Source organism: Thamnophis sirtalis, unplaced genomic scaffold (genome assembly GCF_051295495.1).
Source record: "Thamnophis sirtalis isolate CommonGarterSnake01/CBP01778 unplaced genomic scaffold, rThaSir2_p1.2 scaffold_10, whole genome shotgun sequence".
Taxonomy (NCBI): Eukaryota; Metazoa; Chordata; class Lepidosauria; order Squamata; family Natricidae; genus Thamnophis; species Thamnophis sirtalis.
Window position 1 is genome coordinate 16,530,669 of NW_028261390.1, and position 23,575 is coordinate 16,554,243.

The 23,575-nt window shown below is 39.1% G+C and overlaps 1 protein-coding gene across 1 annotated transcript in view; it reads right to left on the minus strand.

Annotated features, from left to right (window-relative positions):
• Positions 1–23,575, minus strand: part of UNC5C (unc-5 netrin receptor C) — a 348,175-nt gene that overhangs the window by 49,691 nt on the left and 274,909 nt on the right. The window contains exons 7-9 of the mRNA XM_087724118.1: positions 22,227–22,391; positions 5,888–5,944; positions 1,287–1,478 (exon numbers count right to left, since the gene is read on the minus strand). Of these exons, the coding sequence (XP_087580244.1) occupies positions 1,287–1,478; positions 5,888–5,944; positions 22,227–22,391 (414 nt within the window). The remainder of the gene's footprint in view (positions 1–1,286; positions 1,479–5,887; positions 5,945–22,226; positions 22,392–23,575) is intronic.

The following is a 23,575-nucleotide window of genomic DNA, read 5'->3' on the forward strand; positions in this document are numbered from 1 at the left end:
AAGATGCGAAAAGTACTATATCCTGAGTCTTTGAAAAGTGGAAAATATTTTGTAGAAGTTTAATCCAGATGGAGGACAGCCTTGTCAACCTTATACCATACAATATAGGAAGCATCCTGTTATAGTGCTCATTAGTCTGACAAGCACAAATAATCACCTACATGGCAGAGTACTTGGGGTTTTTAAATTGGAGCATGCTTACATCTGTGGGCTAAAAATTGCTACAGGACTAAGCGTTCACTTGTATTTTAGCAGTGGGATTCTCCTGAGAATGGATTCTAGAAAATTTCAAGAACTTGAGAAGCAAGTAGACTGCGAGTAGAAAGATTTTCCAACTAATGCAATCAATACAAGAGCAATCTAAGTTCAGGATCAAGTTCTCTCTTGCTTCTTTGTATAAAAGATAGTTGTTAGGCTGTACATGTTATAGAAATAGGCACAATTGAAGTTCTATGATATGAAGGTTCCTTTCTTCAAAAGTTCATGAAATTGAAATCTGATGGGGCCCCCAACATGTCCCTTCCAGTCAGTCTATTGTGTTTATCTGCAGTAGATGTGATTACAAGCTAGATGTCACACATGTCACAGCTTAAACTTCTAATTAGATACAATCCTTGATTCCATTTGTTGAAAAAGGTATAGTTTATTAGAAGTCAAGCGTATTGCAAAACTGAGAATGGTATGCCAAAATCCCTAAGTTCAAATTTTACCTCCCTTAATTGAACTTCTGTTTTCCAGCGTGGGCATGCACACCAGCCAGCTAGTCTTCCGGTGACTAGCGCGTATGCATGTGACGATCAGCTGGCCAGCATGCATGCTCATGCTGGAAAATGAAAGACCAGTTCTTGCAATTTCTGGCACTGCCGCATGCATGAAGGCAGCTGATTGTCGCGTGGGAATGTGCGCCAGAAACCTGAAAGTGGAATGGGCAATGCCATGCATGCCAGGCAACATGGTTCCATGTTTCACTTTGGGCACACGTGCCATAGGTTCACCATCACGGCTATACAGGCTATATAATTAATGAAATATCCCTGATCAAAGATTTAGATTGGGTCAGAGGGAAGAAAAGGTAATGATTTTTAAAGGAGGATGAAGAAGGGGGCCAAATGACATTAGTTCTTATAGATCAAGTTTTCTAGATAAATTTATCTACAAGGTATTCAGTTGGAGAAATCTGCTTTATGGCATATCTCTAAATTTTGTTAATAGTGACTGGAAACAAAGAAACGAACCCTGTCTTGTAGCTTCTGTTTAAATTTTGTTAATAGTGACTGGAAACAAACCTTGTCTGGCAGCTTTTATATTTACAGGCTGAAATCCACCATTTAGTGCTGAGGAATCTATAATATCTGACTCGAAGTCTCGATGGTTCTTCCGGTAGATGAATAATGCAACAGTTACGGAAATAGCCAAGCACACAATCACGGCTATCACAATGCCAACGTAGAGAGCGACATCATCCGAATCAGGAGCAGCTAGGAGGGGAGGGGGGAACCAAAAAGAAAAATAAATAAATTGGGACACAAAGGTAGAGAACATATTACAGTATTTTTCAGAGTATAAGACGCATCTTTTTTCCTCAGAAAAGAAGCTGAAAATCTGGGTGCATCTTATACACTGAATATAGCATTTTTACCTCCCGAAACCCCTCCCCCTTCACAAAAATGGCTGTGTATAGCTTTTAGGAGGCTTTTAGAGAGATCCTGGGGGCTGGGGAGGGCAAAATGTGTGAAAAATGGACTGTTTTTTGCTCAATTTTGCTCCCCCCAGCCCCTAGGAGCACTCTACAAGCCTTCTAAAGGCTATTCATGCCCCTCTTTAAAAAAAAATGACAGGTCCGTTTTTGGGAGGTTTGCAGAGTGCATAACTTTTTTTTTAAAGCCTCTTCAAAACCTTTGTGCGTCTTATACTTTAGTGCATCTTATACTCTGAAAAATATGGTAATTGTTCCACATACTTCTATCAGTTCCTATAGGTGTTTATTATAGTTTTGCAAGTTAATTTTAAATTGAATGCTCTGCCACATGATTTTGGAAGGAGGAAAAAATATCTGAGGCATTAGTCATAACTGTTTTCTTACTCTTTATGTATTTTTTTTTTCTTGGAAGCAAGCAAAATAACACATTATTTGTAACTAGACTGTCAAGGCAAATTTAATCAAAAGAGCCATTTAGCACTGTTTTCAGTGCTAATTTATTCAGTGGGGCACCTGTTAATAAAAGAGGCTATATTTCTTTTTGGCATACCAAAGCTTTACTTTTAAAAGTAAACAAATCTGAAAATAAAATAAATGGGAAATGGTGACATATCTGATAGACAGCCTGCCTACTTCTTAAAGAAAATACTTTGAGGCCGGAGCTCCATAATATGGAGACATAGAAGTAACTGTATGTTAATGCTTTTCAAATGTGCATGTGTATTTTATTTACCTGAGTCTCTGTCGATCAGTATGCACATCTGTATGTATGTATAAGTTGGAGTGGCTGCTTATACTTTGCTTAAAGAAATGTTAAATATCTACCATATTTTTCAGAGTATAAGACCCACTGGAGTATAAGATGCACAAAGATTTTGAAGTAACAAATTAAAAAAAAAAGTTTTTGCACTCTGCAAATCTCCCCAAAACAGCCTGTTTTTCGCAAAAATGGGCCTGTTTTTGTCAAAAAAATGCAGGCATAGCTTTTAGGAGGCTTGCAGAATGCTCATGGGGGCTGAGGGGCCCCCAAACCTGAGTGAAAAACGGCCTGTTTTTCGCTCATTTTTGTCCTCCCCAGCCCCCCAAGGAGCACTCTACAAGCCTCCTAAAGGCTGTGAACAGCCATTTTTGCAAAGGGGGCAGGGTTTCGGGAGGTCAAAAGTGCTGTATTTAGTGTATAAGACGCACCCAGATTTTCACCCTCTTTTTTGAGGGAGAAGGGTATGTCTTATACTCCAAAAAATACAGTACATATTATTGACATGCCCCCCTAGACAAGCTGAGGGGAATCTATTTTTTTTAAGTCCCAAATATGCAATTTTGCTCTTAGGCTATGGGTGACTATTGAAAACATTAGTGGTGCGTTAAAACCTGGAGGAAAGTATCATCATGTCAGAAAATTCAAAACCTGTTTCTAATACATCACTGATTTTTTGGGAGGTTAAAAAAATCATATTTTCTATTTGTGTGTGTGTGTGTGTGTGTGTGTGTGTGTGTGAACATCGCTGTTTTATGCATGCTGACAGAATTCGAGAAGTCTGCAATCTGTCAGAGAGCCTACGGCAGCTGTCCAAATCAGATTTGTTCCTCCTGTTTCCAACATGGTCTGACATGAAAATCCAAACAGCCTCTGCTTTAGACAACTTTCAAGAAAAAAACAACAATTAACAGCAACAGAACAAGCTGATACCTCAACATGCCTTGGATAGCTTGCTGGAATGTACTGAGATGAAGGATGAAAAAGGAACCAAAACCGTCTAAGCTCACTAATATTTGAGGACTTGCATTTTTGCCATATGAATATATTTCTTCCTTTCTAGCCTCTATCTCCTCCCACTTATGACTGTAACCATGTTGCTTGTATCTTTCAATTTATATTGTTTTATTTGTTTCCAATACGATTTGATAGCTTATTAGTAACCGTGACTATCACTAAGTGTCATATTTTTTTATTCTTGATGAATGTATTTTTATTCTCCTTATGAGAGCATATGCACCAAAGACAAATTCCTTGTGTGTCCAATGACACTTGGCCAATAAAGAATTCTATTCTATTTCATGCATTATCAGCCTCCTTCCCTGGAGCCTATTCTTCCAAAGGAAGTGACCGGTGACCAGTGGTGGGTTCTTTGATTGCCCTGAAACATTGTCGTCATTTGAATGTCTTTAATTTAAAGTTAAGCTTAAATGTAAAGCATCGGGCATAATTCTTCTTTTCTTCCAGTCTCTTAAAATGCAACTGAACTCAAACTGGTTTGTAAACATGTGTGTGTGTGTGTGTGTTTGTGTGTGTGTATCTACTCTTATTGTTCTGTTGTTTTCATTTTAGAATTGTGGTTTTGTGAAGTTGCTTGTTCGTTGGAGTTATTTTAGTTGGATTGTGAGCTGCCTTTCAAGCTTTATGTTTGGTTTGATTTAAATTGGCTTGTATTGAAAGACTGGGTAGAACTTCAACAAGCATATAGTTATCCTTGAATTCATTAGGTGGGTATTGTGTCTTTTCGCCCACAGCTCCAGACAATGTCTATGGAATAACCCTTCGTTTTATCCAACAAACTCTTTTATCTACGTTTGGACTGAATGCAACTGACTGTCTCAAAAGTTTCCAATTTTCCATTAATAAGGCTGGATTAGAAGCCAGGTCTGTCTGATAGATCTCATTATAATCCAGCATCTTAACTACTACACCATACTGGCTTTATTGGATGTTAGAGTCCTCACTATTCCCAAATACAGTGCTATAAGGTAGGCCAGAATGATAATGTCTGCAACACTTGTGAGGTGACACTGAATATACTCATCATCCACTTACTGTGTTCATAGTTTGTCCTTCATTTATTCTAAATATCTAAATATTTACCCTCTAAATTTCCCAGTTTATTGATTTTCACAATGCAGATGAGCAAACTGCAAAAACAATAATAGCAAGGTAGAATTTTTTATGGTTCTGCTGTAGGAATCAGACCAGCTTTGGTGATCTTTTCACTTACATGCTTGTAGTACATCCTTTCACTAAACCCACTGTAATATAACAGGCCACCCCTTTGCTTCCCTCAGTAAGTCTTTCCCCCCCAAACCCCTCCCTATGTGACATAAATATGATGCAAACTTTTTCATGAACAGAAAATACTTTATTTATGTTTAAATAGACCAATATTACAATATTTAAATGTACTGATATGCTTAAATAGTAAGCTTTTGGATTCATTATGTACATAGGCAATATCTTCTTAAAAGAAAATATCATGTTCTAAAAATGCTTGGTTTTGGTTTTCTTTAACTCCTAATACCGTGTTTCCCCCAAAATAAGACAGGGTCTTATTTTCTTTTGACCCCTGAAATAACCGCTTGGCCTTACTTTTGGGAAGGTCTTATTATTTTTGAGGTGCAGGAGGCGGCAAGTGTCACCTCATGGCTGCTGCTGTGTTGTGCTATGTGGTAACGCAACACAGCCGCTTGTCAGCCAGATGCTTTTCAAACAAAGCACTGTTCAGCCGCAGGAATATATGGCGGTAGGTAAGGAGTGGGATATAAGGTGCATCGCTGGGCCTGCCGCTATTTTTGCAGCGGCCATTAGCATGACAGGAGCGCGGTGGCTAGGGTTGCGGGAGCAGCCATTAGGTAAGGGCGTGTGCGTAGTGTGGTAGATGTTTCACCCTCCCCTTTACCCCTCCGGTCTCAGCAAGCAACCAGAGACCAGGCGCTCAAAAGCCCAATTGGGCTTAATATCTGGGGAGATCTTATTTCTGGGGAAACAGGGTAGCATAGATGAATACCGATAGATGACCAAAGGACATTAGGTTCAATATATTCTGCCTAATGGAACTCAAAAGGTGCATTTGAAAATGCTACTATTTTATTTTATCTTTCATAAATGGATTTAATGGAAAAAAAAGTGTGAGGAAAAATCACCAAGGGAACCATTCTCTCTCATTGTTTTATCCTCTTTAATCCAATTTAAAAGTTGCAATTGTTCCATGCTTTGCTGGAATCTTAATTGGTTTCTTTGATTTTCTTTTATCTTCCTTCCCTAAATTTGTTCTCCAAGTGTGGACTCTGCCTTAAACAAGCAAAACATAACTCTGGAGAAGTTGAATCTCTCTTCCCCAATGGATATACAACCTAGTGGAAAGTAACTCTTGGATCAGCTAATCAGAATCCAAGCTCACATTATCAAGCAACACTTACAAGAAAATCCATATTCATTCTGGGTTCTCTGTTCAGTTGAAATAGGGTAAATGAAACCTTTAAAAGAAAAAAAAAATGGGAATAAAATCAAATTAACACAGGGAGCTTTTAAACACACACATTCACACATGCACACAATTGCACCCAAATGCTTTAATTTAAAAATAAAACAAAAGGAATGGAAAAGGGGGGGAAAAGGAAGGAAAAGAAAAAACAAAACCTCATGGCATTTTAGAATTCAGATTCTGCACACTATTATAATTTTGCATCTCCTGTCTGCTCAATAGTCTTACTCAGAATTAATAAGTAGACAGATTGAATTTCAAAGCCAAAAAATGGTCTCGAGTCACTAACTTTGGAGTGCTTAAAGTCTTTCTTTTATTGAGCATAAACTCTAATGGATCTAATTTATTTCAGACATCAAGGATCATTAGCATATGGAAAGTCTTCTTCCTCCCAATTCCTGCCATATGCCTTAATTCCCAGGATATATTCAGCAAAGCTCTAAATAGTTTTTTATTTAATTATAGAAGCTAAGCTGCTGGTCTAATAGAACTGCAAGAGCCTTGCCTTCAACGGTCAAAGGTTAAATATCCATTTACCAAGTGTTCAACCCATGGAAAAGCATCATTCCCTTCACTCTTCCTTTTCCCTTAGATTTTAGGGGAATGCTTTTTAACCTTCCCTTTAATAGAAATCCAATTCTGTTCTCCGGGGAGCAAGCAATTTGCCAGAGAGTTGGAAAAGGCATGTGTTCCATTTGAGATCATTAGAAAATCAATAGGAACCTTGACATCATAAAGTAATTTATTTCAGATTTTGAAGCTTTGTGTAATATTGACAAAACCATAACACAATTTTTCCCCCTACAAGAAACAAATAGAAAGAAAAGCGACTTTCCCCTGATTTTTAGTGATAATGCAATTCTCAAGCAATCTATTTTTTTCTTCTTTGAGCAATTTGCTCTGAGGCTGTGCAGTGAAGAAAAAAAAAGTTGATTTTTGTTTTTTGGTTTATGCCAACGGAGAAACATTTAGCTGGAACCAAATCCCCACTGTGATGAGTGGAAATTTTACTTCTAAGTAAGCATGTTCAGAATCAAGGAAACAGCTGGGGGGAAAGCTGGCTTACTTTTAAAAAAAAGGAACCAAAAAACCTAAAATGTTGGATTTTTTTTCCTTCTAAAATATTGCATTCCAGGCCTATCAGCAATTAAATTTTGAAGACATTTTAAAATACCATGAGAATGAGATTGAAAAACAGAAGACACTTTCAAAACAGAGGAGAACTATTGAAAAGCCATAACACAAATTTCAATATAATATCATTTAGTATTTGATGACTAAAAAAAGGTTTTTCAATCAAGGTAGGCTACACTGATATAGAGAAATGGCAACCAAGTTTATCCACCTTGTTACAGGATCCCTACAGCATGGGTCTATTATCTTCAAGGCCCACATAGTTCAAAGTATGATTACCAACAACTTTCACAATTTCCATGCTTTAGCATGATTTTCAATAAGGAAAGCACAATTCATAACAATTTTACTTTCAAGTTCTCAATTTCTCTTGACCAAGTAGAGCAAGACCGTTTTTGAAGTTATCTTCATAAACTAGGGACACGATACACATTAAGCAAGGGAATTCTGCTGCATATGTAGTTGCTGATGCTCTAACGTTGCTCTACCACAGAGGTATCACAACCTTTTTCTCCTTCGCTGAACCAGGATGGGCGTGACCAGTGCGTGACACATCTGGCGCGTGGTGTGTGAGTTTGTCAGCCCTGCTCTACAAGTAGCACTTGGAAAGACAGGATATGCTTCTCCAAGGCCTCAACCTACACAGACCTTTCTATAAATGTGGCTTCTTGCAAATGGATTTCAACATCAGTATGTAAAACAATGACACATGTTGTGGTATCTTACATTAATTACAATAAGCTTAAAGAGATGCACAACTTTCTTTTTAACAAAATAAAAGGAAGGTGGGAGAAACCTATGAATTGCTGAAATTAAATGAGCATTAGAAAACACCGTACATCATTCTGAGAATCTGCATGGCCTGCTCCTTAATAAAAAGTTGATTTCAGCTGACAGCATTTGGAAATATCCAGCGCCTATTCTAATATACTTACATTATGAAATGCTTCTAACTATGTATTTTTCGGTTCACCAATTTTGTTTGTTATACCACTGATATTGGCATTGGCATGTGTTGCCTCAGACACTCATTCTTTTCTTTTTCTCTCTTTTGCAGCTCAGCTGAGAAATGCTGTCTTGCTCAAGAGTATGCCAAGGACAATCACAGTTAGCCCATCTCTCATTACAAGAATTGCTAAACTAATGTTACATTGCTATGCTGGATTTACAGAACTGCTGCTTCAATCCTGAGTTGCTATGGTTTGCTTTGATAGTACATCCAGATAAGTCACTTTTCTCATACTCCGAAAGTCAACTTCCTGAATAAAGACAACAAATAAATCCATTCTGGGAAGCCTCCAAGCCATGCACAAATTCAAGGTATAGCTACAGGTAGTCCTGGATTTATTATTGTAATTGAGTCCAGAATTATGGTCATAAACAAGTCATCCGACATGATTTTACACTCTTTTGCGGTGGTCATTAAGCAAACAAAGGGCTTGTTAAGTGAAGCCATTGTCCACAATGGGCAATTGGTTATGTTTAAGATGGTCTCTATTAAGAGCCGAGATGGCGCAGTGGTTAAATGCAGCACTGCAGGCTACCTCAGCTGACTGACAGTTCTGCAGTTCGGCTGTTCAAATCTCACCGGCTAAGGGTTGACTCAGCCTTCCATCCTTCCGAGGTGGGTAAAATGAGGACCCGGATTGTTGTTGGGGGCAATATGCTGACTCTGTAAAACGCTTAGAGAGGGCTGAAAGACCTATGAAGCGGTATATAAGTCTAACTACTATTGCTATTGCTACATAAGCAGTTTTTCTTTGCCCGTTTTAAACCAAAGCACTGATCGGTAGCAAACAAACATTTTTGTTTTCTAAGGATACCTTTGTGGTTTTTTGGGGGTACTCTCTTTTCTTGAATTAATAGTATTCATTTTCCTTTTTTTCTTCTAAAAAAATAATGAAGTGGGTAAAAAAAGGCTGGGGAGTACGAAGGAGGTGACATAATGAATATGTATTACTGCAGGGGATCCTAGTATCAATATTGCTACTGATAAATCACCTATGCCCAGAAGACTTCTACATATAGAAGTAGACTTCTCCTTCCGCATAGCCCTTAAGAACTGGCTAGCCCGTCAGGCCTGGGGACAAGGATAGCCGCCCCTCCCGAATGATGAATGTATGTTGCTGACTATTTTACTATATGTCTCTTTGTCAATGTTCGTTTTCCCCTCCCCTGATTTTATGTGAGCCGCCCTGAGTCCCCTCAGGGAAAAGGGCGGCCTACAAATATTAATAAAATCTCAAAATCTCAAATCACATATGTGCTTGGGTGATTCCCCCCGCCCCCCCCCCCGCATGTAGATGCAACAGATAGAACTTGGAAGACATAAGAAGTTATGTGATACGGATATCTAAAATCATTTTAGCTGACAGATTGAAGATCACACCAAAATTTAAATTGCTGCTGATAAGCACAAACCTGATTTTTTGTACCTCCATGGGACTGAAGAAACAACATGTCCTAAGCCCCAGCAACTAAGACAGTTATTGCCTCTTTTTATTAACTGTTCTGGGAAGAAAGTAACTTAACAAACTTGATTCTCTTCATTGCTGTTTCTGCACATATACACCTTGGAGAACAGGGACTGGTTTTAAGAATTTGTCACATATCAAAAATAATTTTTCCTACGGTATTTAAAGAGATTTGGACCAGCAAAGAAAATATTGTGAGGATACACATGATTGACAGTTGACAATTATTTTGCACAAACATGAGAATTTCAAAAGCTGTGTTTCCCCCTCTTCTGCTTCCCTATCTGATCTTTACATAACAAGGAAGGGCATTTTCCTCAGATAATGAGGCAAGTCTGGTGAGATTAGTACCTGTAATAACAGAAAAATGACTTTTCTCTGCGCTTCAAAGCAAGAGCAGAGGAAAGCGGGGATTTGTTCTTTTTCCTTGATCTATTTTACTTATGGTCTCAGCACTACTGCATGGTAAGTACCTGGGGTTCTTCTGATAACACTATCACATTAAAAAAACCTCAGGTAAATATATAAAAAGCTGCTGCTTAATTTGACTCCATAATAATTTCTGAGCATTGTTGCTCTGAGACTTGAGCTGCTGAGTTACAAGTCAGTAACTTGACTTGAGAAAAAATGTAATTTAAAAAGCCTCAAGTGGTTTTTTTTTAAAAAAAAGAAGCAACACATTTCCCATGGATTCTGTAATGTTTTTTTCTTCAACTTCTTGTATCTTTACTACTAGAGTAGTTATAGTGTTATCGGTACAATGCTTACTTTACCTCACTGCATTTAAATTAATGGATTAAATTATTTAAATGAAATTATTTAAAATCTTACAGTTTCAAGGAAGAAAAAGTGGGACAGAGATAAACTTGAAAAGCTTTGTTAGGACTTCAAATATCATTTATATTTTTTTTCTTAAATTATAGATAGATTTAAAACATATTTGAGTTTTTATTTTCCGATTCCTTATCAAAAGCCAATCCTTGGAGGTCCCAATTGCTAAAGTCTGCCATTCTCCAACTTTTGAAATAAGATCCAGATGGTTGCAGTAAATTGCAGACCTATCAGCTTGACATCAATAGCTTGGCAAAATCCTGGAAAAGTTAATCAAGCAATGAGCATTTAGAAATGAGCTAGGTGATTACTGGAAACCAGTGTGAGTTTGTGAAAAACAGATCATGCCACACAAACCTTCTTTGATAAAGTGACTAAATTAGTGGATCAGGAAAATGTGGTGGATATAATATACTGTACTTAGGCTTCAGTAAGGCATTTGATAAAGTAGACCATAGCCTACTTTTTGGTAAGATAGAACAAAATGAGATAGTACCATTATCACTCAGCATGGAGTCTTCAATGGAATTACATCCCTGTAGAGGAAAACATGCAGGGGAATACCGCTTGGGCCTGGTGCTCTTCAACTTTCTAAATGAACTAGATGAGTGGGTAGAAGGGGAATTCATCAAATCTGCAGATGATGCCAAGTTGGGGGAGGAGGGAGGATTGCTAGCACTTTCCAGGGCAGGCTCAATATTGAGAAGGAGTTTGACAGGCTTGATCCTTTGACCCTATCCAACAAGATGCAGTTAGTGGAGAGAAAAGTAAATCCTGTACTTAGGCAGAAAAACCAAATGCACAAGTACAGAATGGAAGGTACCTTGACTCAGCAGTACTAATACTGTTGAGAGTGATCTAGGCAGTGGTGGGATTCAGCCAGCTCGCACCTATTCAGGAGAACCGGTTCTTAACTTTCTAAGCAGTTCGGAGAACCGGTTGTTGGAAGAAATCTCATTTTGTTCCCCCCCCCTTTACAGAGCTAATCCTGTAAAGAAGCATTCTGATATTGTTTCTAGCCTAATCTTTATTACCCTGCTTACAGAAGCTGCCTCTCCAGTTAACCCTTGTTACATTGTAACAGCTAAGGTGAAGTGCCCATCGGCCTGAGTAACGCTGAGTTGGCCATGCCCACCCAGTCACATGACCACTGATCCCCGCCTACCCAGCTGGTCATCAGGGCAGAGAACCGGTTGTTAAATTATTTGAATCCCACCACTGGATCTAGGTGTCCTAGTGGGCCACCATTTAATGTGAGCTAGCAGTATGCTGCAGTTGCTAAAAAAGCTAATGCAATACTAGGTTGTCTCAACAGAGGGATAGCATCATCATCATCTCAAAATGTGATATTACCACTTTATACTGCACTATTGAGGCCTGCTAGGAATACTGAATCCAATCCTCATCACCAAGATACAAAAAAAAATGATGCTGAGGTCCTAGAACAGTGATGGCGAACCTTTTTTGGCTCGTGTGACATAAGGGGGGGAGCGTGCTGCACCCATAATGCAACGTGCGACACCCCCCCCAGTGCACATGCGTGCATGAGAGGTGCTCCCCTCCCCATTGTTTGCATGCTTTCTTTGCCCTCCCCAGGCTTCAGAGGCTTTATAGGAACCTGGGGAGGGTGAAAAAAGCCTCCCCCCCACGGAGGCCCTCCAGAGGCTTCAGAGACCTTCAGGGGAAAAAACAACGCTATGAGCAAACTGGAAGCCTCCAGAGGACCTCCAGGAGGGAGGCACTTTTCGCCCTCCCCAGGCTCCTATAAAGCCTCTGGAGCCTGGGGAGAGTGAAAACTGGCTTTAAAAAAGGCTGAACTCAGCTGGCCAACACGCCCATGTGCACTGGCCAGCTGACAGGGCAATGCCTCGCATGCCCTGACAAATGGCTTCGCGTGCCACCTGTGACATGCGTGCCATAGGTTTGCCATCCCGGTCCTAGAAAAAGTGCAAAGAAGAGCAACAAAGATTATAAGAGGTCTGCAGGCATAATTGTACAATGAATGGTTAAGGGAACTAGGTATGGCTAGCCTAATGAAGAGAAGGTTTTAGGGGTGGCATGATAGATGTCTTCTGATACTTGAAGGGCTCTCACAGAGAAGAAAGGGTGACTTCTTCTTCAAAGCATCTGAGGGTAGGAAAAGAATTAATTTGTGGAAGCTCATCAAAGAGAGATCCAACTTGTAACTAAGGACAAATTTCCTGACAGTAAGAACTATTAATCAATGGAAGAGCTTCTTTCCTCTTGATTAGAAGACCTCTAAGATTCCTTCCAATCCTATGATTCTATGAATAAAAGGCAAAGGATTCTACTTCCCAAGTAGAATGGAAAAGTATCCAGAAACATCTGGAAAAGTATCCAGAAATTTCAATGGGTGCAGAATGTGGCTACATGAGCCATACTGGGTACTCAAAAGAAGGGCACATTTAATACCTTTGATAATGAAGTAATCAACTAACTGCATGACAGCATGGATGCCAGTTTGCTCCCGAGTCTAATTCATACAGCCAGGGTATCTACAGAACCGGGAAGGGAAATGGGTGATTAAAAATATATGAAAAAATAAATAAATAGTAGGCAAAGGTGAAGGTTCCCCTCGTGCATATGTGATATTCATTCCTGACTCTAGGGGGCAGTGCTCATCTCAGTTTCAAAGCCGAAGAGCCAGCACTATCTGAAGACATCTCCATGGTCATATGGCTGGCATGACTAAACGCTGAAGGTGCACGGAATGCTGTTACCTTCCCACCAAAGATGGTTCCTATTTTTCTACTTGCATTTTTACATGCTTTCGAACTGCTAGGTTGGCAGAAGCTGGGACAAGTAACGGGAGTTCACTCGGCACTACGGATTCGAACTGCCGAACTTTCTGATCAACAAATTCAATGTCTTAGCCATTAAGCCACCGCGTCTCTAAATAAATAATAAATAGAGCATATTAGAAATTATCACCATCTGCTTAGCTAAATGTGTACTTTAAAAAAATACCCTTGTATCGATCTTTAAATTTAAAGTACATGAACTTTAAAACATGATTGCAAAGCATCATAAGGTTTGCATAATAATAATCAGGATAACTTTAGTCACGAAAGAGCAATTTCTGGAAAACACTAAGGCAGGGGTGTCAAACTCGCATCATCACGTCATCGTCACGTGACATATCACAACTTTTTCCCCCAGCTAGTGGGATAAATTCAATTATACAAGGAGTGGGTGAACCATTGGAAGACCTGAAGGTCCAGGCCGAGAACAGAGCCTCCTAGAGGAAATCTATCTATTTATGTGATCACTAAGAGTCAACACTGACTTGAAGGCACATAATCACCATCAATCAGAAAGACTTTAGTTTGCACTAATGATGCCACAGGTCAGTGCTGACACTAGATATTCCAGCAATAAATCACATACATTTATCTTCTTTCTGAATAGCTAATTATTGCCAACCATAGGATGAGAGATCACCTTGGAATATGAGACCCAGGAGATTCTCCAGCTATTTACTCATCTATACTGGCTTTTTTCTGAGGGGTAAGCTTAAGTGACTCATGCCTTTCAAGCAGTACAAATGACATTCCACACTTTAGAGACAAATTAAAAAATGCACATAGTTAGGTATACATTGTCTTTTGAAGTAATCATATAACAGGAAATAAATCTCCCCCCACCACTACTCTGTCAAACTAAATATTACTATTATTTTTAAACCTTTCTCTTGATTAAGGAATGATACATTTATCTTTGGAGAAATGCAAAACATGCATATGTTGTGGCCCACCAGCAGCCAGCGGTGCTGGCAGCAGATTCGGGTAGTGAGGAATTTGGGGAGGAATATGGGCCAGTCTTGGAGTCTGGAAAAGGCTCTGATGAGGCTCTGTGTCGCAGGCAGAGAGGGGACCAGAGCTATATGCCAGTTATCAGCTGCCTTCAGACATCAGTGAGGCAGACGAACAGCTGGAGCCTGTTCCCAGTGTGTGCATGTGCAGGATTGCCAGACGAAGGGAACAGCTAAAGAACAGGGGTTGACTTGGGAGTAAGGCCACAGGTGGATGATGAATGGCCCTTCCTAGAGGAAATAAAAGAGGAGCAAAAGGGGAGTGGAATTTTGCAGGAGACAATTAGTTCACTTAATGGGCTCGTGTCTCTCCAAGGCTCCTTGCCAAGTTTTGCAGATATTTGCCTGGCAGCTCTATGCCAGATAAGGTCTGTGGCTGTAAATCCTCCCTTGAAAGACTTTGCTGTATGCGGATGAGCAGAATACACCGTAAATTAAAACAGGGGTTTTTGTCGGAGCCATGAGTTTGCTTTATGCTTTTGGGAAGCCTAGGTCAGAACAGCATATGCATAATATGGTTGCTTTTCAATAGTGATCAGCTTTGATGCTTCGTGATTGACCACAGACCGGATATTAAGGCAATGTGTATGTTCAAAAGAAAAAAAAAAGTTCAAGGATTCCAAAAGCGAGATGAATAGGTTAAGACTATAAAGGAAAATGAAAGACAAGTTTGTTGAGCAGCCTTTAATTAAAAGTCATTTGGGAAGAGAATGAAATGCCCTTTTTGAAATGCCAGTAGGATATTAACATCTCATCAAATAGGGTTAAATCTTTGTTCAAATCTCCATCCAGTCACAAGACTCACAGAGAGCTTTAAGAATAGTCATTAAGCACAAAAGATGAAGATGAAAGAGAAAAGAAGACCTATGACCGCTGACTCGGGCAACTTGGAAATGGACAAGATCTAGAAGTTGCAACATGAATGGACTTTTCAGGTAAAACAAATGCAATAGCAATAGCACTAAGGCTTATATATCGCTTAACAATGCTTTAAAGTCCTCTCTCAGCAGTTTACAGAGTCAGCATATTTCCCCCAACAATCGGGGTCCTCATTTTACCCACCATGGAAGGATGGAGCGCTGAGTCAACCTTGAGCCTGGTGAGATTTGAACTGCCAAATTTGTAGCAGCTGGTAGTCAGCAGACGTAGCCTGCTGTACTGCATTCTAACCACTGCGCCACCGTGGCTCATCCTCATGAGCAGCCAAGACCTGTACATACCAGGGGTGGGTTCCAAAACTACCTATTCTATGGGCGTGGCCTATTTTGTGGGCATGGCTTGGAGGTCATGTGGTTGGATAGGCATGGCCAATTTGATGTCACTCACCAGGAGATGTCATGGATTGGGTAAAATGTGGTGAAGCCCACTTAACAACACTCTTACTTAGCAACCAAAATTTTGGTCTCAGTTTTAGTCATAAGTCAAGGACTATCTCTGCCTTCCTCTGCATGACAGTCTTGTCTAGTAAACTCCTTTTCCTTTGTGGCAATTATCCTCTCTGTTAGGCATCAAAATAATCCAGACAATGTAAGGTTTCCTGCTGCAGCAGGGGGTTGGACTAGATGACCTCTGAGTAGTCTTCTAGCCCTAAATTGCTGTGCTGTTTTTCTTTCTTTCAGCCATGCTCAGTTCTGATTTAAAGTGACAGCATTTGTTTTTCTCCTTTGCTGACTCTCCCAGCAATAAAGTGAGTTTCCTTCCTTCTTTCTTTCTCTTTCTTTCTCCCTTAAATTCAGTGTAGAGAAAAGTCTTGAACTTGGGCAGGAAGAACCAAAAGTATAGACTGAGTAAAACCAGGCTAAATAGCAGTAACTGTAAGAGGGATTTGGAGTCTTAGTGGACAACCAATTAAATATGAGCCAACAATGTGTGGCAGCAGCCAAAAAACCTGAGGCAATCCTAAACTGCATTAACAGAAGGACTCAATCAAGATCGAGTGAGGTACTATTCCACTCTATAAAGCCTTAGTAAGACCACACCTAGAATACTGCATCTAGTTTTAGTCACCACACGATAACAAAGATGTTGGGACTCCAGGAAGAGTGCAGAGAAGATCAACAAAGATAATTAGGTAACTGGAGGCTAAAACATATGAAGAATGGTTACAGGAACTGGGCCTGGCTAGTCTAGTGAAGAGAAGGACCAGGCTTGACATGATAGCAGTGTTCCAATATTTGAGGGACTATCACAGAGAGGAAGGGAACAATCTATTTTCCAAAACACCTAAAGGCCAGGCAACAAATAATGGATGGAAACTGATCAAGGAGAGATTTAACTTAGAAATAAGGAGAAATTTTCTGACAGTGAGAACAACCAATGGAACAGCTTGTCTTCATAAGTTGCACAACCTCAATCACTGGAGGCTTTCAAGAAGAGACTGGAGTGCCATTTGTCAGAAATGATGTAGGGTCTCCTTCTTGAGCGGGAGTTGGACTAGAAGGTCCCTTTCCAACTCTGTTAATCTGTTAGCCCTTGGCCTGCTTCAGTTTCTTGTGATAAGGCTTAAAAGAATCATTGTTTGGGATATTGAAGTTGCTGCTGGCAAGGTTAGCATCAAAGGGCTACTCCAACAGAGGCCATGCCTTTGGACTCTTGGCAGGGGCAGAACTGAAAAAAACCATGGGTGGTGGCTGGAATCTGGGTTGTCATGAAGTTTGTTAAAATCTGCGTTAGGAAACTGAGGGAAAGTAGACCCTGGAAAGTGGTGGCTGATTGAAATCAATGAAAAAACCTGGCAGGGACAGAAGGGGTGAAAAACTACAACTGATAGCCATTGGATAAAAAGGTTAGAGAAAGATGAGTTACTCCTTCTCTGAATAAAATTTGTTGTTATTTTGTTTCTAGTTAGTCCTAAATATTTCAGCTACCATTTTTTTTATCTCTGACATCAATATTGGTATAAATGTAATTTAATATGTTATATTCATTAAACTTTACCCTAAGAAAATCCATCTAGCCCTTTTACAACTAGCTCTTTTTATTGAGCTATACTGCATTGATACCCTGGTATTATTTGCAAAAAAAAAAGAAAAAGAAAAAAAAGAAGTGCATTGTAAAATAAATTCTTCTGGATGGCAACTGAATACTTTTTAATTTGTTGGTCAACATACGTATTGGGCAAAGTCTACTTAAATCCATTATAACAATTAAATAATTGCAAAGGTTTCACTTTAATGTTGCTGTCTACTTATGCGGCCTCCTCTAGTAATGGCACTATAGCTAGTTTTCTAATTCAGTCTCTGTGAAGGAATTGGCTTATTGACTATTCATCCTTTCACATTAGGGGGGAAATACTAACTACAGAATGAGAGAGAGCCAGTGTATGGGCAAGATCATTAGTCTGAATAAATGTGACAGCCCAGTTGCACCAGAAATACCACAGTTAGCAGTAAGCAGAAACTACAGCTTTGGGTGAAAAATACAGTAATTACAACCAATGGAGAGGAGAAAAGGAAAGCTCCGTAGTATTTATACGAAGAGAAATCAATACCAGCTCAGACTGCTATTTTACACAGGAATAGGGATAGATGTATGAAGGAGCTTATTGATTGCCTGAGTAATATAACTGTAGTGAATAATAAAGTGCAAAGAAAATATTTGTAAATGTGACCAAGATTTGCTAGGATATCTTGCTTAAATAGCAGCCCTTCTTGTTGATTTTGCAAGAAAGGTGCAATTGATTGCAGGAAAGATGTGACTGTTTGGTGATTCTTTTGCCAGTTCATTTAAAGTGGCTTGGATGATGATATGATCACTTACGCTATTTCCTCAGTAATGGTTACACAGACATAAAAGGGCTGTCAGAATAGAGATAAGCAACTGTTGCCATCACTGCAATTCAGATGGTGTGGAAGGTAGCAACGGTAAATAAGAGAAGAATGGAAAAGGACTGGAGAAGAGATACTAGGAGTTGGCAGGATCCATACAGTGCTGGTTTTTAGAGACACCTAGTCATTCTGACTACTTCCTGTCCTGTTTCCTTCAATACAAGTATAGAATTCAGATTAATATGAACATCTAATAAGTTACATCCAGCAAGTAGTATGAACATTTTTTGTATCTGAACTACATTAATCATAGATGATCTTGAGCAAACTCACAAGTAGCATGTCAGGCCTGCAATTATATTCCTTTTAGAATTTTGGCCTGCCACACTTTCTCGTATTTCATTATGCTGTTTCATTAGTATAGTTGATGGGAGGGGGGAAATAGACAGGAGTAGGATTGTGGAATGTATTGTTATCATTCTTTTCTAGAAGACCAAGGTCATCTTTTGTCTCCGCACTTTTACACCTGACCAAAAGCAGCTGGATGGAGATGCCAGCATGGAAGAAGAAGATTGGACCATGTGATGGATTGTGGGTGTGGGGACAAGATCATGAACTTTTAACTGGGTGGAATTCTGATGTAATTTCTAGAATTGGGATGAACACAGATGTGCTAAGATGTCTGCTTTATTAAATTGGAACTTTAAGGATCGTTTTGCCTTGGACTCTGATTTAATTCTACATGAACGCTGGCATTGCATACATTAATTTGAATGTAACTGGAACCTGAGGAAAAATATATGGTTTGATACCATGTTAAAATAGGCATTTTAATGCCTATGCATACAATAGCAATAATACTTAGATTCATATACTGCTTCACAGTGGTTCACAGTCCTTTCTAAGCAGTTTACAGAGTCAGCATATTGCCCCCAACAATTTGGGTCCTCATTTTACCGACCTTGGAAGAGTGGAAGGCTGACTCAACCTTGAGATTTGATCTGCCAAATTACTAGCAGCTGACCGTCAGCAGATATAGTCTGCAGTATTGCATTCTAACCACTGCACCTCATATACAAGGTTATCTTAAACCAAGATTATCTTTACTAGTTGCACAATTGGAAGAACTTCTCAGCATGATGGAACAGTAGAAAGCTCTGAGCTTTCTTCTATTGGATGTATTTAAACTGACATTGACAAGTCCCCTGAGATGCTCTAATATGGGTTTCTAAATCCAGCAGAGGGGCTAACCATAAATGACTGCATTATTCTCTAATTGAGAAGGGCAATCTAGGATGTAAACTTTTAAAACTTTGAAACAACATGGTTCATACTTAAAATGAATGGTTTAAGTGTCTGTTTGAATTAGTCAAGATAGCCAATGATAAGAGTAACAATTGCAGAAAAGAGGCAGGTTTAGGAAAGATATTTGATGAAGCTGGTGTTGTGGCCCATCTGTGGCCAGCGGAGCTGGTGACAGACTCAGACAGTGAGGAGGTTAGGGAGGAACATGCACAGAGCTGCCAGGAGAAGGGAACAGCTAAGGAACAAGGGTCGACTCAGGAGTAAAGCCACAGGTGGACGGTGAATGGTCCCTCCCATAGGGAATAAAGAGGAGCAAAAGGAGAGTGGAGTTTGCAGGAGATAATTAGTTCAATTCATTAGGGTGAAGATCTGTTCCTGACTTCTTGCCAAGTATTGTCTGCTACAGAGTGGCATTTGAAAGATATCGGCCTGGCAACTCTCCAAGCCTGATAAAGGTCTGTAGTTGTGAAATCTCTTGAAAGACTGTTGGCTGGGACTTTGTTGAAGAGGAATTCACTTTAAATTAAATAAAAGGGGTTTTATTGGGATGAGGAGTCAGCTTCATGCTTTGGAGAAGCCTAGGTCAGCCTAGGTCAGACCAGCTGGAGGAACAAAGTACACTATTTCTTTCTCTTGATTTGACTTTATTTGATAGGAGTTAGATGTTCCTTATGATCAGCCAAACAAATCTAAATTCCTTGTTCTGCTCATGTAAATTATACGAAAGGTTATAACTTACATTCTTGCAGAGTCTTTTAACAACTGCATGCTGTTAAAAATGGTGTGTGTATGTGTGTAAATTGCGGTGATCACATTATGGCCAATAGTACTTGTAAGAAAGTTTCTTGAAGGGAAAAAGAAGGAGGAAGGTACAAGAAGCCTGATTCATTAAAGTTCTTTGTTTATCATCATATCAATGGACCATTGATATTAATAGGCCATCGCCACCAGTGAAAAAACGTTGTTTGTAAGAAAACTTAGCATATTTAGTACCCCGTAGTATAATTACTAGGTGGAATAATAAATAATTAGATACATTCGCAATCAGCTAGTCATGCTGATATGTATGGCTTCTTGTTACATGTGAACATTATGGCATTAAACAAACCATTGCTTAGCTCAAGATTATAATCTAGCTGTAGTTTGCCTTTGATTAATCTAATAATAATGCATGCAGGGTGGCAAATTACATATTACTTTTAATGTACAATATTTAGCGAACTTTGTTTGGGGAACCCATGGGAGATGAAGTAGGCTGGTGCTTTATTCTGCAAGCAGAAAAGACCCCTTCATTTGCTTCAATGGGGACTTTTGGTTTCTTATTCAGGAAAAAAGTCTCAGCATGCTATGCATTAAAGGCAGTGTTTATTTTGTCTCTAGGCAGAATTGCATTCTGTGATGAAAAGAATAGCCTCTCTTTAGTTAACCACTTGTCTTGAAGAATACCACGTCCACCCCAGCGTCCCCCCCCAAGGTCAAACACAACCCTGATTCGGCCCGCAATGAAATCGAGTTTGACACCCCTGATATACAGAGTCTAAAACGGCCTTGTTATTTAAAGTAACACCTTTCTCCCATGGTTTTGTCTATCCTATAAGATCTGATAAGAGTTTGCATGCTACAGGTCCCATATTTGGGTGTCAGAGATGGCATGCTTCAGTATTTGCCCTTTGAAACAGAATACTCCAAGACAGCTGAACAGTTCAAACCCTAATTTCTTTCCGAAATGACTCTTTCCCCAGACATTGAACTAAGGAATGCTGTGAGCTCATTACATGGTGGTTTTCATGTTACAGAATTTGTTTTTTTCTCCATTTTCTCTTGCCTTTAGTTTTGATTGTTATTGATTTTTACGTTTGTAATCTGCACGTTTCTCAGAGTTACTCAAGCGGCTAGCCTGCAAATATCATTAACGAGTAAAATAAATACAATTTTATTCAAGTGCTTTCCAGGGAAATACACAGAATCACCAAATGCAACTGCGTGCATGTTTTCAAATTCTATATTTACTGTTGTTGATTCCCCAGTATTTTAGGTAAAGACAAAATTAATTAAGAAGAAAAAACTTAACAAGACTATAATAACATAATCATGATCTTCCCTTTAAAAATCCATATGCACTTATATGTTCAAGCAGAAACTAACTCTTTTGCAATGAAATTTGGTATCTTTTCTATCTAAAGGATTGTTATCCTGATTTCCATCACAAACTAATGTGTGAAATAAATATAATAATATTAATACTAATAATACTAATAAAACAATTTATTATTACAGTCTTAGATCAGCGACCAGAACAAATAAAAACACTCAGTAGAAATATATATATGTTTATGTTTTCCATCATTTTTAAACTAAGGTACAGAGCAATGAGAAAAATGATAATGTGGACTTATGAATGAACACATGCAAAGCAACAGAGACCCCTATTCATAATACAGCTAATACTTTTTTTTGGTCAGGTGCCAACTACAGTCAAGAACAAGATAAAGAGGATATTTTGCTCCTCATAAAAACATATCTCCTAGCTTAAATGCCAGGCTGAGTAAACCAATAAACGGAGGGCTTTAGATGTCACGACCCAACACGAACTACCGACTATACTAATTCTGTTGGAATTTTGAGGGACATCTGAAGGTCAATTCCTTCCATGCTCAAACTAGCAGGAAGCTATAATCCAAACACATCGAAAAAGGGATTAGAAGAGCACAGGGGATGACTTGTTTTTGCCAAGCTATGCCAAACCTTTTAAAGGTGAGTTTATTCCTCTGCTATGGAGAATTTCATTTGAATTTGTTCCAGTGCAGAGTTACATGAATTGTTTCTTTCTTCAAATATCAAGAGCAGCCTAGAGCTCTAAAGTGGTTTCACTCTGTCTGTCCATCCCAAATGGCAATGTCAACAAAGCAGCATTAGGGTACTTTCACTTACTCTGCATACACAGCCCATCTGTGCAGTTCTTGGACTGCAAGACAAGGCCCTCACAGTCTCTGCCGCCGTTCTTGGGTGCTGGTGCGGTGCAGCCCCTCCTGCGCCAGTGGGTACATTCTGTTCCACAGGTAGACCATTTACTCCATGCTGTCCACCTCCCATCCACTGTCATAAGAAAATGGAAAAGATGTAAGGGCAAAATATAAAGACAAAATGAGGTGGGAGTGGAATAAATAGAAAATACCCAGAATTTAAAAATAAAAAAGGATTTTACGTGAGACTCTATAAGGAGCCTGCTTACTGAAAATACAGATAATAAAAGTGACATTCTTTCCTTTCCTTCCCCATTGTTTTTCCCCCCTTCCTTTCCTTATTTTCTTTCCTCTCCTCTCCCCCTCTTCTCAATTCAATTCAACTCTGGTCACATCATTTGTATATCAGTAGCAGCTCCATTTATTGGAATGCAATGTCGAAATCCTAGGATAAAATCTGCCTGTAGAGTCTATGTAAGATGAAATCCTTTTTATCCTACTGCCAATCACAGAACTGCAGAAAAAACCCCGTTAAGAATCACCTAGTCCAACTCTTTGCAATATGCAGTAAAACCAATAAACCACCTACCAGAGGTAGCTACAGAGCTTCTGTTTAAAACCCTTCATAAGTGCAGAACTATATTGGTTCAAACTTCTCTTTTTGGTTCTGGTGCACTTACTGAAAGAAACTTGAGTGAAAGATGTTCAGTTTTTGATATGTTTTCTCCTTAAACCATTCCTCTAGCATGCAGCGGAAGCAGAGATGCAGTAAATCAAAGAACTGATGCTGCCATTAGAAATGGTGCCACTAATAGATCAATATGAAATTTACGAATCCAAACTGTATACACCTGTGTTTCTCAACCTCAGGAATGTTAAGACATGTGGACTTCAACTTGGCTGCCTGAGAAATTCTGGGAGTTGAAGTCAACATATTGCTGAGGTTGACAAACACGGCTATACATAATAACAATCAATAAATTGCCATGCAAATGTTTTAGTTCACTAAATGTGAGTAGGGATGGACATTCTATTTTCTTCGGTAACATCAGGAAATGCTGTAAGCAAGCAAATTAGAAATATCCTATTGTGTCAGTAAAGATTCAAAGATTATTTGAAATTCTACCTACTCCACATGAAGAAATCACGACAGAATGTCTGCAGTTTAATATTGTGTTCTAATCAAAATACTGCATTAAATCATACTAATGATCAGTATGGTGGGATATCATTTCTTAAAATAAAGAATTGTACTTCTCCATTCTTGGTCAGCAATAGACATAATTTATTGCAGAAGCAATATTCTTTCCCATGTCC